General features: G+C 24.2%; 1 protein-coding gene across 3 annotated transcripts in view; it reads left to right on the forward strand.

Moving 5' to 3' along the window:
- Positions 1-9,896: 9,896 nt before the first annotated feature.
- LOC136985422 (cell adhesion molecule Dscam1-like) overlaps positions 9,897-17,045 on the forward strand; it is a 108,251-nt gene continuing 101,102 nt past the window's right edge. For all 3 annotated transcript variants that reach the window (XR_010882342.1, XM_067282700.1, XM_067282701.1), the window contains exons 1-2: positions 9,897-10,072; positions 12,085-12,411. Coding sequence is in view for 2 of the 3 variants with exons in the window: in XM_067282700.1 (XP_067138801.1) it covers positions 10,018-10,072; positions 12,085-12,411 (382 nt within the window). In the remaining variant the exon portion in view is untranslated. The remainder of the gene's footprint in view (positions 10,073-12,084; positions 12,412-17,045) is intronic.

Consider the following 17,045-nt stretch of genomic DNA (forward strand, 5'->3'; position numbering starts at 1 on the left):
ACATATTTATATCGTTAGATTTAATAGAAACTTCAAAAATGAATTATTAATAAAAATAAAATGTTAAAAAAACATTATAAATATTCAAACTAATAATAATATATTTGCTATTTTTATTTTTAAAAATATTTATTAATAAATTTAATCATTTTTATAATAATTTTGAATTACAAATATACATTTAGGAGTGTTTTTGTTTGTTAAAGAGTGTATTTATTGGCTCAATGACTCAAGATATCTATGCCAGAAAATCTTATTTATATGATAAGATGCAGGAGTTTCATGCGTGAAAAGTAAAGAAAAGAAAAAAATAACTCAATTTTAACTGTGGTATACGACGTAAGCAATACCATATATATATATATATATATATATACTGTAGCGTCATATTTATTTTCTAGTGAATCTACATGTGGATAGTCTTGATGCTCTCCTTTATTTTAAGGATGAAATTTCTTCTTTTAAATTCCCGTTTTTTATGATAATTTTTTTTGTATAAAAAAAGCCACGAATTAGAAGCCAATTGAACTTTTCAAAAATTTCTTTGATGCTAAGTGGAAAAAGCTAAAGACTCTCTCTCTCCACTTCTAAGACGCTTGAAGTTTTCTTTTTCATCTTTCGAAATTCAGTACTGTATTTTTATTATTGAGAATTTGATCACGACATTAAATATTCAAGAAGTTAGTTATATGAAAAAATATACCGTTTCTAAAAGTTATTAATCTTTAAAATAAACATCAAATGCATTACTATTTTTTTTTTAATTATTTCATGATTTTATTTATCAATTTGTCTGTTTATACAGTATATTGAATAAATTATATTTTCTATACTTCCCTATAAACAAACATATTCATATTTGTAATTTAAAGAATATTTTTAATTAAAATTCTTAAATATATATTGGACAATTGTTTATTTTATTCATACGATTAATTATGTTTTGTTGAAATACATCTTTACGGAGCTTTGCAACAATCTTATTTATTGTTTTAATTATTTAATTTATAGATAAACATTAGCTGTTATTATTATTTTAATTTTATTGTAAACAATGAATAGAATTGCAATGTTAAGTGAATAAAACTATTAATTCTTATTTTATTTAAATTACATTATTATATTTCAGATCTGAATTAATATGTAAACAATTTATGAATATAGAAAGAAATAAATAAAACTTTTTTCGTTATAAATATATAATTATTTTCTTATTTTTAATTAATTTATTATTTATTTATTACTTATTTTTATTTTTCTTTGTTAATGCGGTTATAAAAATGTTTTTGCTGTTTCACTTATGTGAAAGATATTGAATAGAATTTTTTATATTTAATAAACATATAAACAAAAATGACTTTTGTGATGTTCTAGCTTACAGAGGAAGTATCTAGCGCTAAGATAAGCCTATTACGTGTTAACGGATAGCATAATGTAACAACATTCTCTGCCCCGAAGTGTCGTTTCCCACTCATTATCTTCACAAGTTTCTGAAAGGCAACCCAAGGAGATAACGATGCTAAGAGATATTTTCTTCAGATAATTTTATATTTCGATAATTGCTTCATAAGTACAAACTTTTCTCGCCGCATGTCTTTTTCTGCATTTATATCTTCGTATTTGATGGTTTGAAAAATTTACATTCTCTTCTCGTATTTACTTTTTTAATAAATATGTTTAGTTATACTAATGCTAACTCAATTTATATGGTTATTTTTTATATATAAATAGGTATCACTACAGCTTTGATTTTGAAATATAAAATGATGGGCAATTTATCCATTAAACTAAGAAATTTTTACGTTTTTGGATAGAAGAAACAAGAGGATAAAGCGGAATACAAAATTTATCATATTTTTTTAATGAATTAGTATTGGTCTTTTGTGTAGAATACATTAAAGGGATTTATTTTCTTAAAATAAAAAACTCCTTCAATTTAGATTCTCTAAGGTTGCATATAGTAGTTAAATTTTTTTCTTGACTGAGCATCTGAGCTTTTCTGAATACTCTCGATTGGAGAATTCTTATTCAACAGCAATTTATCTCTCTTACCGAAATCTCTAGAGACCTTTTTCCCCCTGTCAACATAAGGCTTATCATCCCATACGTTTGTTTAACCTCTATTCTTAATTTCATTTGTAAAATTGAATAAAGTCGTCCGCATTTTCCATTTTCTGTATACAATAATTTTTTGATAAAATATATCAGATTATTTCAGTTTAAAGGTCTATTTTATATATTGTGATATATTATAAGCTAGCATGTGTTTTCTTTCCCTCCATTTCTTAAAAAAGTTTCAAACGTCGTTCTTTTCTTTAAAAAATAAAATTATATATTGTTTCTGTTTTTAACTATTTAAATAAACGAAATTTTCTGATTTAATTTATATTTAATTATTTAATTATTATGTATAAAAATATAGTTGGAAATAGTAAACAAAACTTACGTTTCCTCTTATTCATATAAAATTTTTAATAATGATAGAAAAATATAAATTTTTCCTTCGATATATAACCTTGAAATTCTACAAAAATATTAAAAAATAAATGACTTATAAACTTCAACTCTCCTGAAAAAACTTTTATTATTATTATTTTTGTTAAAGTTCTTTCCATATTTTTGCTGACATTTCAAAATGTCCATGTTACATGATTTCTAATATTTTCAGAACTAACAAATCGACCAAATTCGATATTTTCAACGCGAAAAATATTTTGTATTAAAGTAGAAAATCTCTGATAAAATAAATATGATAAATTTATATAAAATTGTACACTTAAAATAAGAATAAATATAAATAAATAAATATATATATTATAATATATATATATATGTGTGTGTGTGTGTGTGTGTGTGTGTGTGTGTGTGTGTGTGTGTGTGTGTGTGGTGTGTGTGTGGGTGAGATGACATCCGTGGCATTAGTTTATTTACAATGTTTAAGAAATAATTTCATTTCTTGTATACGCAAATAAAAAAAGTGCAAATATCGAATTGTTTAAACAGAAACATTACTTTAGTTTGGGAAAATCTTATAAAAAAATATTTTCTTGAAGTGACAAATAGCTTTCATCGTTTCAAACCTCACATGTTCTATTATAAAACAAAATGGATAGGCTTTTCCCACTTTCAAGATACATGGTTGTATGGTTTTAAACAGACACGTTACTTTTTTCTTGGATACTATTAGAATAACAAATATATCTTAGAATAGTTACCATATCAAATAGTAAAATCATCGTAGCAGTAAACAGCATCATTAGTTTCAATAATACTACTTCAATTATATAGATATGTAATCACAAAACAACCTACATCTCTGTACGTAAAAATACAAAAAGAAATCTTTTATTATTATAATAGTAAATAAAATAATATAAATATTTGATAAAACTACAATTATATTTTTAAAACATGTATTTTTCTTTCATCAAAGTTACTCGAAACAAGAATTCTGAAAGAGAATCAACTAAAATGCAATCGATCTTAAAACCTCGTTACTTATGGATTCCGTTTTGAATTTCCAAAGAAATTTTGCATAGTCTTTTCTTACAATATCATTCTGCATATAAAAATGACAAATTTTAATGCATAAGGATGAAGGAGAATGTATTCGATCGCGATCCCTCGACATTCGAATTAATATAGTAATAAGACAATGATGTTTAAATTGGAGGATTTAAATGTAAAAGCCAAGTACATGCCAATATTGGATGAATAAAAATTTACCTGAAAGGAATTTGATTATTTTCCTGTTGCTATCTAATGGTTTGGAAAACATCTCAATTTATCTTTAGAACTTCTAAACATTTTTGACGATGTTTTCGTCCGAAACAATTTATCAAGTTTTCTAATGTGTAACGGATCAAATGCGTTAAGTATAATTAATTTCTTCCTTTTTTTTCTTTTCCTTAAAACAAAGAATCAATGTTTTTGAAAAATTGAAAATTATTCTTCGAATATTTTTAATGAAAAGCTCAGTAGAAAAGAACACTCGTTGCAATAAATTAAATTTTAAATTTATTATATATAAAATCTTATATTTTCTTTCCTTAAATTTCTCAAAAATAGATAAAGACATCAAAAAATAATTTGCAAAATTTTATTTTATATTTCTCAAATAAAAATATTAGAGTAACTTTAAAAAAAATTTAAATTATTAATAAAAACTCGACCTTTTAAACTTTTATTTGGATAAAATTTAAGGAATTAAAAATAATAATAATTGGATATATTTCTGTACAAAATTGAGGTTACACAGAAATTTTATACGACAAATCAGAAAATTTTTTTATTTATTTTTTTTCTCCTTGTGTTACCTTATTTTCTTTCGGGAGACGTTTTTCTTCAACGATGCAGTTTATCAGATCTAAATCTCCATTTTTGGATGATAAATTTAAAAATTTCATATTCGTAATATCTTATAATTTTTTTTCTATCGATAAGAATTTCTGCACGCGAAATTTCATATTCTCCTTTGTTATAAATAGCTAAGCATTTATTTTCTTTAACAACTTATACTACATTTTTTAATTTCTACTTGAAGATGCCAATTTAAACTTTATACTTTTTTCCTTAACTAAATTCGTTAACTTTTTAGTTACTTTAAAAATTCAATAATTCATTAAAGAAAAAAAAAATATTATGAAAGAATATATTAAAATGAATGAACTCAATATTTATCGAATTTATTGAGATTTTTCTGTAATTTTTTGATGTTCATTAACTTTATTGAGTTGCTAAACTCCAAAATCAAAATGAATTTTTGTGTAATGATTTTTAGTAAACATTATAAAAAATTCGATTTAAAAATAAAATAGAGCAATTAATTAATATTTTAAAAAATTTATAAATTAAATCGATACAATTAAAAATTAATAAACCCAATGGCTTATAACATTTATTTTAATTTCTATCATTATCCTTCGAATTGATGAAATTGAAAAGTGGATGAACTTATTAAGGATTTTCATTAAAAATTTTTGGATTCGTAAGCTCATTTAAAATATATAAAAATGATAAATATATATTTACTCTACACTTTAACTTTGAAGATATTTCGAAACTTTATTTTAGTAAGGGGGAGGAAGATGGTATGGTGAAGTAAATACAACCCTGTATGATGGTTAGTATAGTATTCAGTAAACGAGACCCCTATCATCTATCTATTGGCCGTAAATCACAAATAAATTTGTCCACTTTAGTGGCTAGTAAGAAAGGCATAACAGAATTCGAAGTCACATCTGTACGTCGGGTAGCATCTGAGGCCTTTGGCGATGTGCCAACAACTGAAATGTCCTCGTACAGCACATCCAACCAAAAGCTGTAACAGTATATTTGTCACATATAATGCTCAGATAACAACTTCCTGTACCAGCTGTTTACAAGTTACAAATCATTATAATTAAAACAGATCGTAAAGATTAATGAATTGTTAAGGATATCCGTTTAACTCTAACTAGTCTTTTAAATTGTTTACTTGTAACTGTGGGATATCGTAGATAAAATTAATTATATTAATACGTTCAACAATTAAAACGTGGTAACATATAAGTATTATTTTTAGAAAGATGCTTAGTTACACTGGTGAAAACACGAATTTTATATTTAAAGAATAAATAATTATGATATATCTTGATATATTAATTAATATTACATGGAATTTGTTTTAATTTTTAAAATTTTAATATTTAAAAATGAAGTAATAAAATTAAATAAATAAATATATATATATTAATTAAGTGTATGTAATATATTTTAATATATTTAAAATTTATAAAAAATAAAGAAATTAATTACAAATTTCGTATAAGAAATATTTTTGATTGATTTGTTTAGTTCCTTTTAAATTTTTACGATAAAAAATGCAAATATTTTGATTAATAATATTTTAAAAAGTGCTAAAACTCCCTTCTAGTAAATGAATAGATTTTTAAATTATTAAATCATTATCAAGCATAATAATTAAATTAGTTTAAAAATATTTTCAAAATAAAAAACTGAAAACATGTTCAAGTCTTAATTAAAATTGGAATTTATTGTTATTAATCTTTACTATACGGAATTAAAACTGTTTAATATTTATCAGTTACAGAGAAATGCCTCAAATAAAAGGAAACGTTTCTTTAATTGTAAATTAAGAATTAGTAAAAACGATAATTTATTTTTAAAAAATTTTAATTTATATTTTTTATAATTTTTCATATTTATGATTTTTTATCTTTAAAATAAGCCGCATTTATGGTAAACAAATTCAAACCGTTAACTCAAAAATTTTTGATCGATTTTAGAGAATTTCACACTTTAATAATATCATATTTGGAGGAAAAAACAACTTTTCGCCAAACCTGATTCAGTTATTAAATATCACAGAAAGTGAATTTTCCTTATTTAACAACCGCTTTTTAAGTAAAAATATTTTAAAAACAGAAAAACATTGATTCATTTTAAAAACTCTAGATTTTTTTAAGATTTATTATTATGAAAATAAATAATATTTAACTATAGAATTCAATACAGTCTTATATTTAAATATTAAACATATATATTTCTTATTCTGTATCTATAGTATAAAAACACAATTGAAGGTTTTCACATGTTCTTCACGCCGTTACCTAGTGCATGCTTTCTGAACTCTTCAATCGAAGCATACAGTTAGATGTTTGATGTCTCTAGTGGGAATTACCTTATCTTTACAAACATACTACAACGGATTCACGATTTCTCAATAGGTCTTTCATCAATATCATTTCCTTGAATTTTTTACTACATGTAGTTTTATGTATATGAATTTTTATTATGTAAAATTCGAAAATTTCAAAATAAAATATAAGAAAATTTATATAAAAATTAGACTTGAAGAAACGGTTACATTTAAATATTAACGCAACAATCTTTGCAATTGGTGTTGCAATTTTAATAAAACGGAAAATATATTTTATTATTTTTACTTTGTTTTAATATTAATATATAATTTGAAAGTGATTTTGTCTTTAATATAATTTTAAAACCATGTTTATTACCTATATTTTATTTTTATTTTGTGTAATGAGTTATCCATAAATCACTTTGTGTTCACTGTATTGTATGCTTTAACTATTTATATGGACTTTCTGCTTACTCTACTCATACCCTTCAAGATTGATTCAACGATTTCCCATATTCTCTTAGAAATGTTTCTATTGATATTCCATCTGGATTTTCTGTCAGTTTACAAAGGAGAACATTGTTCATCATTGTAAGATCATATGTTCAAATCATAAAAGAAATACATTTTTGCAGATATTTCATTTTTATTTTATGAGTAAACTTCAGAATACTTCTATCGAATCTTACTTCCTGGTTCCTATACATATCTTAAAAGTAATAGTAAACTTTCTTCTATAACTTTGAAACCTACTATCGATGGTAAAAAAAAAAAAAAAAATTGTATACTTTCAATTATTTAAAATTGATAAATGCTAAAGAAAACTGCAAACCGATATTTAAAATGATAACGTAAAATCTATGAATTTTTAAGTTCAGTATGCTCTTAAATTTCTGAATAGTTTTCTTTTTTTATATTATTTTATTTTAATATTAAAAATTGCTGAGTAAAATTTAAGAGGATAACATTGATCCATGATTTTCGTCATACTTCTTCGATACTTAAACATACTTTAAACATTAAAAACATTTTTTTTATGTTTCAAGTAATTCCTCGAGGCATTAATAACTTTCTTGTTTACATGTTTCCCCACATATGAATTACATTAAAAAAATCTATTTGACTTTAACCACGTAATTTTTTTTCATTGATTCTTTCAAAAAATATTAATTTCAAAATTATAAGAATGATTTTTTAAATTTAATTTTTCTTCGATTTTGTAAAAAATTTGTTCTTCTCTTCACTCTCCAGAAATACAATAGATACTTTGAAGGTATTACGCCAATTGTTTTCGTTTCAAACACACAAAATTGTTTGAATTTAATAATATTTAAATGTTCATTAAGCTTAACAAATTATTTTAAACTATAACTAATTAATAATTTATTCAAAAATAAGATTTATTCCTTATATTAAAATTAAAATTAACTTTAATACAAGTAAATTCACATAAAAACATAATGTTATAGTTAGAGTTAAGAGAATAAATTTTATTTTCATATTATTATTGTAAATTTACATAATGCGTTTTTTTTTAAAGTATAATCATTCTGAGAGCTACAGTACATTAAAGAGTAAACAAATTAGATTTTCCTTTATTTATATAAAGTCAACATAGCTTAGTATCTACGAATTCACCTGCAAATCATTTAATAACGTAGACAACGCCCTACTCTCTGTTAATATTAAAAAACTTTCATAACTACACGTTGTTTGTGAAACTGATTTTACTTATTCTCTAGTGGTCTGTAAGAAATATAATTTAAAATTATACGGGCGAGATATCAAAATATCATTTATTTTACAAATTATAACTTTAAAAAATATATATTTTTTTAAATTTTATATAATTTAAACTAACGATTTAAAATAATAATTTTTTGTATGAATTTAATATAGTAAAAAAAAAAAATCTAAAATACCGGTTAAATTCGACTAAAAATAGCAAATGTTCTTAAATTGTGTAATATTTGTATATAGGAAATGATTTCTATAAAAATAGCTTTATTTAACTTTCTAAATATTAAACAATATTCGAGAAAAATATAATTATGTAAATTATATTAATAATTTAATAAATTTTTTAGTTATAAGAAAACATTATTGCTATATTTACATTACAAAAGAGTGTGAAAACATCATGCTACCAGAAGTTAGGAGGTAGTCCAGAGAAAGAGAAGTTCAAAATTTACGATCAGGAAAACTCGATGCACAGATGGTTGGAGTTATTCTGATGCTGTAAAGCTATGGAGTACAACATAAAATCCATTTACAGTATATAGCCTTTCGAAAGAATAGTAGCTTAAAGGAAATGAAGGAAAGTGTTCTCAAAGAGTAAGGAGTTCTGAGGATGAAGTAAACTTGTCCATAATTGCTCACTACAATATCTTTACTTTCAGACTTTTCCTTTTAAGAATCGAATAATTCACCTCGGCAGTAAGAAAAAAAAACCCTTATCCAATCCAATGTATTTCCATTAAGGAATGAAACATATATTTTACTTAATAAAATTTTATTTTAAGATTATAATTGATCATAAAGTATACGCCTCTATCTTAAATTTCAGATATTATATTAATTAATGTTTTAAAATATGACTAAACAATGCTATAAAAATTATTAATCTCATAAATACGCTAATAACTAATTATTTAAATTATAACTTAAATCCGATCGTCTTCTTAATAAATGATATTGCTTATATTACGCCCATGTCATTATCATATTACTAAATATACATGTTTGTCGAAATGTCACAACTATTATTTTAATTAAACGTAACGTTTACGACGGACATAAATATTACGACTCACCTGAAATTGTAGTAATAAGTGAATAGAAATGAAATTAATGAAGCAAAAATGAGACAAAGTTATTATTACAAAAATCAAATCAGACTTATGTACGGCTGACATTAGCAGAATCGAAAAGTGACAGCTTTTACTCCAACTTATCTATTTAAGATATCAGAGAGATTGAGCACACCTTTTCTACCATCCAATTTCATTGAACCTTAACTGATCATTAGTGAGGGAAATTGGTCCCCTAGTTGTCTTGTCAACCCCGCTGCACAGATGTACCTGACAAATGGTTCATTAAGTCCATTGCTAACTCTTGATTAGTTCAGCTGGGAACAACATTGAAAGTAAGGCGACAGCATAGGCGAATTGTGTATGTCTGCTCACAGCGCAGGCGCTCAGGTTAAGGAATACAGTGTTGGCTGACCACACTGCCAGTCAGTAGTATGAGTGAACGTCGATAGAGGACCGTTGCTACAACTTCTCATTTGGTTCTCTTCATCCCGTGTTTCTCTTACTATCAAACATTGTGTCTTTACAGATAACTTATCTCCGAACTAAAGTGTGCCTGGACAAATGTGGTACAAATTGTGTTTAGTATCGTTAATACTTATTTTCTATAGAGTGTGTGGTAAGTTCGATTTATTTCATTTAATAAAATTATTTTATTGAAAAATTTTAAGCGTGCGCGTTATATATCGTTACGAGTCATTCCGATAATTTTTCTTTTTTTTTTTTGTTTCTTCAAATAAATTTAAAAGCGCAATTTTTAATTCATATATTTAGAAAAATAATAATAATATAAAACAAATTTAGACGCTTTTAAAACTTTATAGATTTATTTAATTCGTTATATTTTATTAGAATTTAATGCGTGTGTAGGATTTCTATAAGAGATATATTTTTAAAAGTTGAAAAAATGCGGCAAAAATAAATGAATAAAATTTATTATTTTTCCCCAGTATGCAAAAGTTTAAATTTCCAAATTGCTATCTTGAAAAAGAACAATTTTGATGCAATATTTTACAATTAGATTATTTACCATAGCACCATTCATTTAAGTTTAGGTAAGGTTTCTAAGTATAAAGCTTATACAAACATATAAGGTCATTCTTTTTCTTTATTGCAATTTCCAGCAGCTATTACTCCGAAATGGTTTCTCAGAGAAAGTTACCTCTAATGCATCCCCAGTGTGTTTCCAAAGAATTTACACATGACAGGATTCTGCTTCATATAGGGAACTCTTGTCACAAACAGGTGGCTAGAGAGAAGTGTCACAGACTACTGCTTCAACGGCGTACACGGAATAATTTTCCTAGCTAGGTGCACCGGCATAGCAAACTTACCAGCTAGTAAATAGCTATGCACTATTTCCGTGTTTGAATCGCCTTACATATTTCAATAGCGAATTTCTTTTAGCAGGTGTTGATAGCCCTTTCGTGTCCTTGCAACACTTCTTAATATACTTTGTATCATCTCCTGTTATTTAAATATGACCATAAATCAACTAGAAATGTTTGTAGCCGTGTCTTTTTTTTTATTAATGGTTGACGCATACTTTTCCTCTTACATCGACCATGATTTAAACCAAAACGTTCTCTTACGGAATTTAAAGAGTTTAATAACAGAGTTATGAAAGGCTAAACTTTGTCACTTGTAGCTTTAGGCATTTAAAAATAAATGTTTAAAATTAAATTTCAAACCTTTTTAATTTATTGCAATTTAAAATAGAATTTAAACAGTTTAAGAGAACTCGCTGAATAAATTTTACTCGCATTATTTTCTTTTATTGATACAATTGAAGAGAATTTCAATGCAATATTATTCTATAATTTTTTTCTCAACTCAAAATTTTTATATGAATAAAATATTAATTCTTTTTCGTTTATATTTAACTTTTTTTTACATATATAAAAATATTATTTAAATTTTTATATATTTATATTCAAGAATATAAATTGGCAATTAAAATTATAACTGCTTATGTTTTAAATTATATTTAAAAGCTAATTTACCTAAACATAATACGAATTAAAGTTGTAAAGAGAATTAATGTATTTATTAAATATGATTTTTAAGTTTCGTTAAAGACGAATCGGAATAAATAAAATAAATCAATTGATGAAAGGAAGAAAGCATTGCTTTTTTTCAAATTTTATATTTAAAGTTTTTTATAACTAATTTTAGTTTTTGTCGTATAAATTTTTGCATTTTCAAATTACATCTTTCTTAATTTTTAAAAATTTGACGGAGCTTCTGTGAAGTTTTCAAGAGCGGTTGTGGAAGAAATTCATACTTCAATTTTAAATGAAGTAATCAAGTGTAATCAAGAATGTAAATAAGAGAACAAAATATTGATTCTCTTGTATTATCCAATAATTATCGGTTATACAAAATTTCAGAAAAATAAGAAAAAAAATTTTCAAGAAGGGGAGAAAAAAATAAAACTAAGAACAAAACCGTCGATGAGGTGTGGCTTTATTCATTGACTGGTTAGAAATCGATACTTTGATGTCTTCTAACTTAAATTACCAAATAATGTATTTATAACTTAATAGGAAAGATTAAAAGTGAAGAAAACATCGATAAGAAAGAGAGAATTTAATTTATTTTTTTTAATAAAAAGTTTCTTTCTTATAACAGGAGGAAGAAGGATGACAAACACAAATAGAAAGGGACCACAGTTCATACACGAGCCACCGAAACAAGTAGAATTTTTAAATACCACAGGTACAGTGATACCCTGTTCGGTTTATGGGAATCCCACTCCAATTGTAAAATGGGTTACCGAAGACGGAGCTTCTGTAACAGATGTCCGTGGACTAAGGCATATCCGTTTAGATGGTACTTTAGTCTTCCACCCTTTTCGTGCCGAAGAATATAGACAGGATATCCACGCTATTGTATATCGTTGTACAGCAACAAATAGTGTGGGTACTATAGCAAGCAGGAACGTTCAAGTCAGAGCAGGTGAGTGAAAACATCTCGAAATTCTGAAATATTATACAACATATCTGATAAATTTTACAGATATATTTGTAAAGTATATAAATATACAAGTTATTTGTTTATATTACGTTATTTAATATAAAATATCTTTAAAATAATAATAATATCGTTATAAAATTAAAGTTGAATGATTAAATAAATATAGTATAAATCTTTAAAAATTAATTTTATATAAAGGTAATTTTTAAAGTAGATATATTACGCAAATAAGTTAAAATAATTAATAATTTACAAAACAAAAATAATAAAATTATTAATGAAGAACATTCTTTCTTTTGTAATTAATTTTTGATCCTAAGTACTTCATTTATTTTTAATTTTTTTTTTTACTTAAATTATTAAATTTAAATAATTTATCTTATTCAAAATTTATTTAGTTAATTTTAATGGTTTTTACTTAATAAAATTTTATATTTTGAAATTATAAAAATAATAATTACTACAGTTCGTTTTTTTATTTAAATATATTTCTTGTATATTATTTTATTGTTAATATTTAATTAATATTAATTTTACATATTAAATTTATAGTAAAAAAAATTCTTTTGGGTTACTTTTTCCCTCATTCTCATTGATTCATTTTGGAGAGAATTTTTTGTCTACTTCATTAAAGAATATTTTCATTTTTAAGCTAATTTTTTGTTGTTTGTAGTCACATTCCCTTAAAGTAATCCTAAAGCTTTGTTTAATTAGTTAATCCCGAATGCTGGCTATAAAAGAAATGTAAACTGCAACTTTACTTTTGAAATTAAAGGTTTAATATTTTAATCTGGTATTATGACCAACTAAAAATGAATAATTAACCGACAGAAATTATTTTATACAAAACTTAGAGAGATTAATAAAAGTTATTATTAGTTTTTTTAACTTCTTAATATAAATAATTTATTTTTTATGTTAAAAAAGTAAAAATTTTAATTCGATAAAATGTTTCAATGTATAAAATCTCTTACCAAATTACAAATAAACCTACAGGCGGGCTAATAAAGTGCTAAAATTTAAATGTGTTTTTCTATTTCATTAAGGAATTCTTTAAAAAAATAGTTCACAATAGATTTTAATTAGTTTATTTTATTATTTATGCGTAAAAATATTAATTAAAATATTATAAAGTACATATAAACGGATCTAATATAGAATAATTTGTAGTAATTTTTCTTTAATAATTGTAAATTTTATTAGCAATAAAAGCATTTTATACGTTTTATAAATATTTTCTATATAAAATTATTAAAAAATAATTTAAAATTCAAAAATATTTCTGGCTATTTTTTTAATGATAAAATTACTGAATGTATAAGAATCAATTCATCTTACTATTTCATAGAATAAAAGTAAACAAGTTTAAACTTTTCTTTGCTAATAATATCTAGTCAATTGATAATACTTAAGAGAAAATTAATCTAATTACACTGATGCAATTTTAGTACAAATATCATTTTATTAGAAATGAAATAAATCAGAGAAAATTGCTATGTTTTGTTTGTTATTAAATTGAATAAGAGCTTATTTTTCTTCCATTAACTGTTGAAATCTTATAAAGAAGTTTTATCAAATAATAAGTTTAACAACATATATAGAACCTAGTTTTATAACTATGTTCCTCGGTACATAATCGAATGCTTTTATATATATTAACAATAAATACTTTTAAAAACTCATTAAATGTAACGTAAATAGGATTTTTTGGGCTTATCTATAATTAAACATCACTTTAACGCACATAAAAAAGAGTAAAGTTTTTTTAATAGAACCAAATATGGTGAAAAAATACTTCATTTTTTCGTTAGAATGATATTTAATGGATATTTTTTTCTTTTTATCTCGTTTTAATATTTTATAAATAATCATTACGCAAAAAATATTATAGAGTTCAATGTTTTTAGATAAAATTTATTTATATAGAGTCTATATGATAGAAAATTTACTTAAAATCGAAAGCTTTGTTTTGATAGTACCTTATATTAAAAATAAAAGAAATTTTAATATAAACAACAGTCACTTTTATATTTATTTTTGTTTATTTAAGAGTTAGTTTTGAAGTACAATTTTATTTACTTTTGGTTGATTATTATATACTATGAAATATATTAAAAACATGAATTTTCAATTTAATTTGTTGATAAATTTATTTCAATATTGCATCGAAATTTTAGTTTCTTTCGATAATAATTTAAATTTGTTATAAGTAAGCTTAGTAGAAACGAATTTAATAAATCTCGTATAAGTCATTTCAAAATTTTTAAAATCCATTACGAATTTTCGATATATTTAAGCCATAAGAAAAATTTTAAAATTTAAAAAAATGTTCCATTATAAAAACCCGATACAAGACTTAACGGAAACAAATTACGGTGTGGACAGAAGTAAATTTGTTTTAGTTCCGTATACATTACAAGCAGGAAGTCATTATCCTGTCCAGAGATATATCGCAATTCATTGTTTGCCTGTAATTCTAATTCTGTATCCATTAAAGATAACATTATCAACCTGCTGTGTCTATGGTCAATTTGCTTAAGCCAGTATGTCAGTCATGCGAGTCTCTTGTTGGATTTTATCGTTAGATTACAAAAACAGTAAAGGAAAAAGAAATATACATGACCAACAGGCTATTTCGTAGAGTACTTATGCTGGTAGAAATATTACATCTGTACAATGACGTTTATTTTTTTCATTACATAAAAAATTGTCGATAAAATTTCCATTAGAAAAATATTTAAGTGATTCTATTATCGTAGATGACTTTATAAATCATTATGTACTTATAAATCTCTTTAAAGATGACATTAAAATGTATGTCTTTTAATGTAAACTTATTAGTGAATAATAGTTTATTTTTAGCATCTTCAGTTTCCTTTAAAATCACACTTTTAATCAATTTTTTTAATTGTAATTTATATATAAGCCTATATACTGTACACATAGAAACACAAAAATACATTCATATATTATCAAATATGTTTTTTGTAGCATGAAATTAAAAAAGTAAAACATTGTCGGAATTTAATGTGAAAAAGTGAAAGGAAACGATACAATGAAACTTCACGAAAAGATTTGAAAAATTTTATATTGTAAACGGCACAAAATCTACACGACTAAATTATTTTTATTCTTTATGAATATTTCTGTAATAAAATTCTAAGAATCACAGAGGAGCGAAATGGCTGAACAGTAAAAAATTCTCATTAAAAATAGGTGAAATGTTGTTATCGTTCTTATTGTAACAGTGCACAGTAGCTCGACAATTCTTATCTAGTGACAGCTATGAAGAATGAAGTCAGTGCTTCAGGCATGGATGAATATTACATTACCGGTCAACCCCTAAGGTATGCACGAAGCATTTGTTGGAAGGGTGATTAGTGTTATCAATAAGTTAATGTAAGTGCGATTCTGAGATTGTTAACGTGCGGAATCTAGGTTGATCGAGTTTGAAAAGGCATTTGCAATAATAAAATTACTCATTTTGTTGCCAAACGAGATGAAAAATATTACGGTTCAAAATGCTGTTCTCTTATTAAAATATTATTATCTCATCAATGGCAGTAGATCAGATAATTCTACTAACTTGCAAGTTATTAGTTATTACAATTTGTACGTTATATCTTTGATCTATAACGCTGCTGCGCTTGTTGATAATAATGGCTACATTAATAGATTTGTTATTACAAGAGACGAGTAAACAAATTTATTAAATTTATAATTTATAAATTACTAATTTATCTTAAGAAAATTATGTAGTACTTTTGAGTTTGCAAATTATATGAGTCGTAAATATTGAGGATAAAATTGCCATAATGTAAAAAATTTAATGACCAAAGATATTTTAATCTAAATTACTTTTAATCTTGAAGAAATTAAAACTAAATTTATATTTTCTCTAAAAGTTAGTTTTTTAGAAAGAAAAAAACTAATGTAAAGAATTCAGTGAATAAATCAGGTCAACAAAATAGGAGCGTCTAATTGTGGTTGTTCCTTTGAGAGATTCCTTACTTTTTTACTGTAGAAGGCTTAAATCTACTTTTATAACCTTCGTGTCAGATAAAATCTATTGAAGATAATTTTCCTCTTTATCTAAGTCACGTAGAGTCCTTTATCCAGATTATAGAATATTTTTCACATTAAACAGTGCCGGACTTAAAAAGTATTAGACTACTAAACTAATTTTCAACTAAATTTTTTCTTGGATAATATTTTTCTTAAATTCTCATTTTGTAAAGAAGAAAAACTGATACATGTATTATAAAAATTTTAAAATTTATTTTCTTCTACTTTTTTTCATGGACTAATCTTAACTTAAATTTAAAAAAAGTCAAAGTCCTTAGAGATTTCAAATTACTTATAGTTTTACAAGCTATCTTCGCTTTTAAGTTCAATATCGATGTAACATCTCAGTTGCAGGTACAGTATCCTCAATTGGATAATGCTTTGTAACTTTCATTCTTTAGAGATCAGAAGCCCTTAACTTCTAGCAATCGGCATCGTTTGTACTTTCGAATCTATCTTTCTAGGTTTTATTTTACCACATATTGAAGCTTAATTCGAAATTCCGTAATATTAGTCTGGAATTTTTTATAGTAAAGCATTGCTCAAAACTA

Source organism: Centruroides vittatus, unplaced genomic scaffold, assembly GCF_030686945.1.
Source record: "Centruroides vittatus isolate TY-2023 unplaced genomic scaffold, ASM3068694v2 contig_970, whole genome shotgun sequence".
Taxonomy (NCBI): Eukaryota; Metazoa; Arthropoda; class Arachnida; order Scorpiones; family Buthidae; genus Centruroides; species Centruroides vittatus.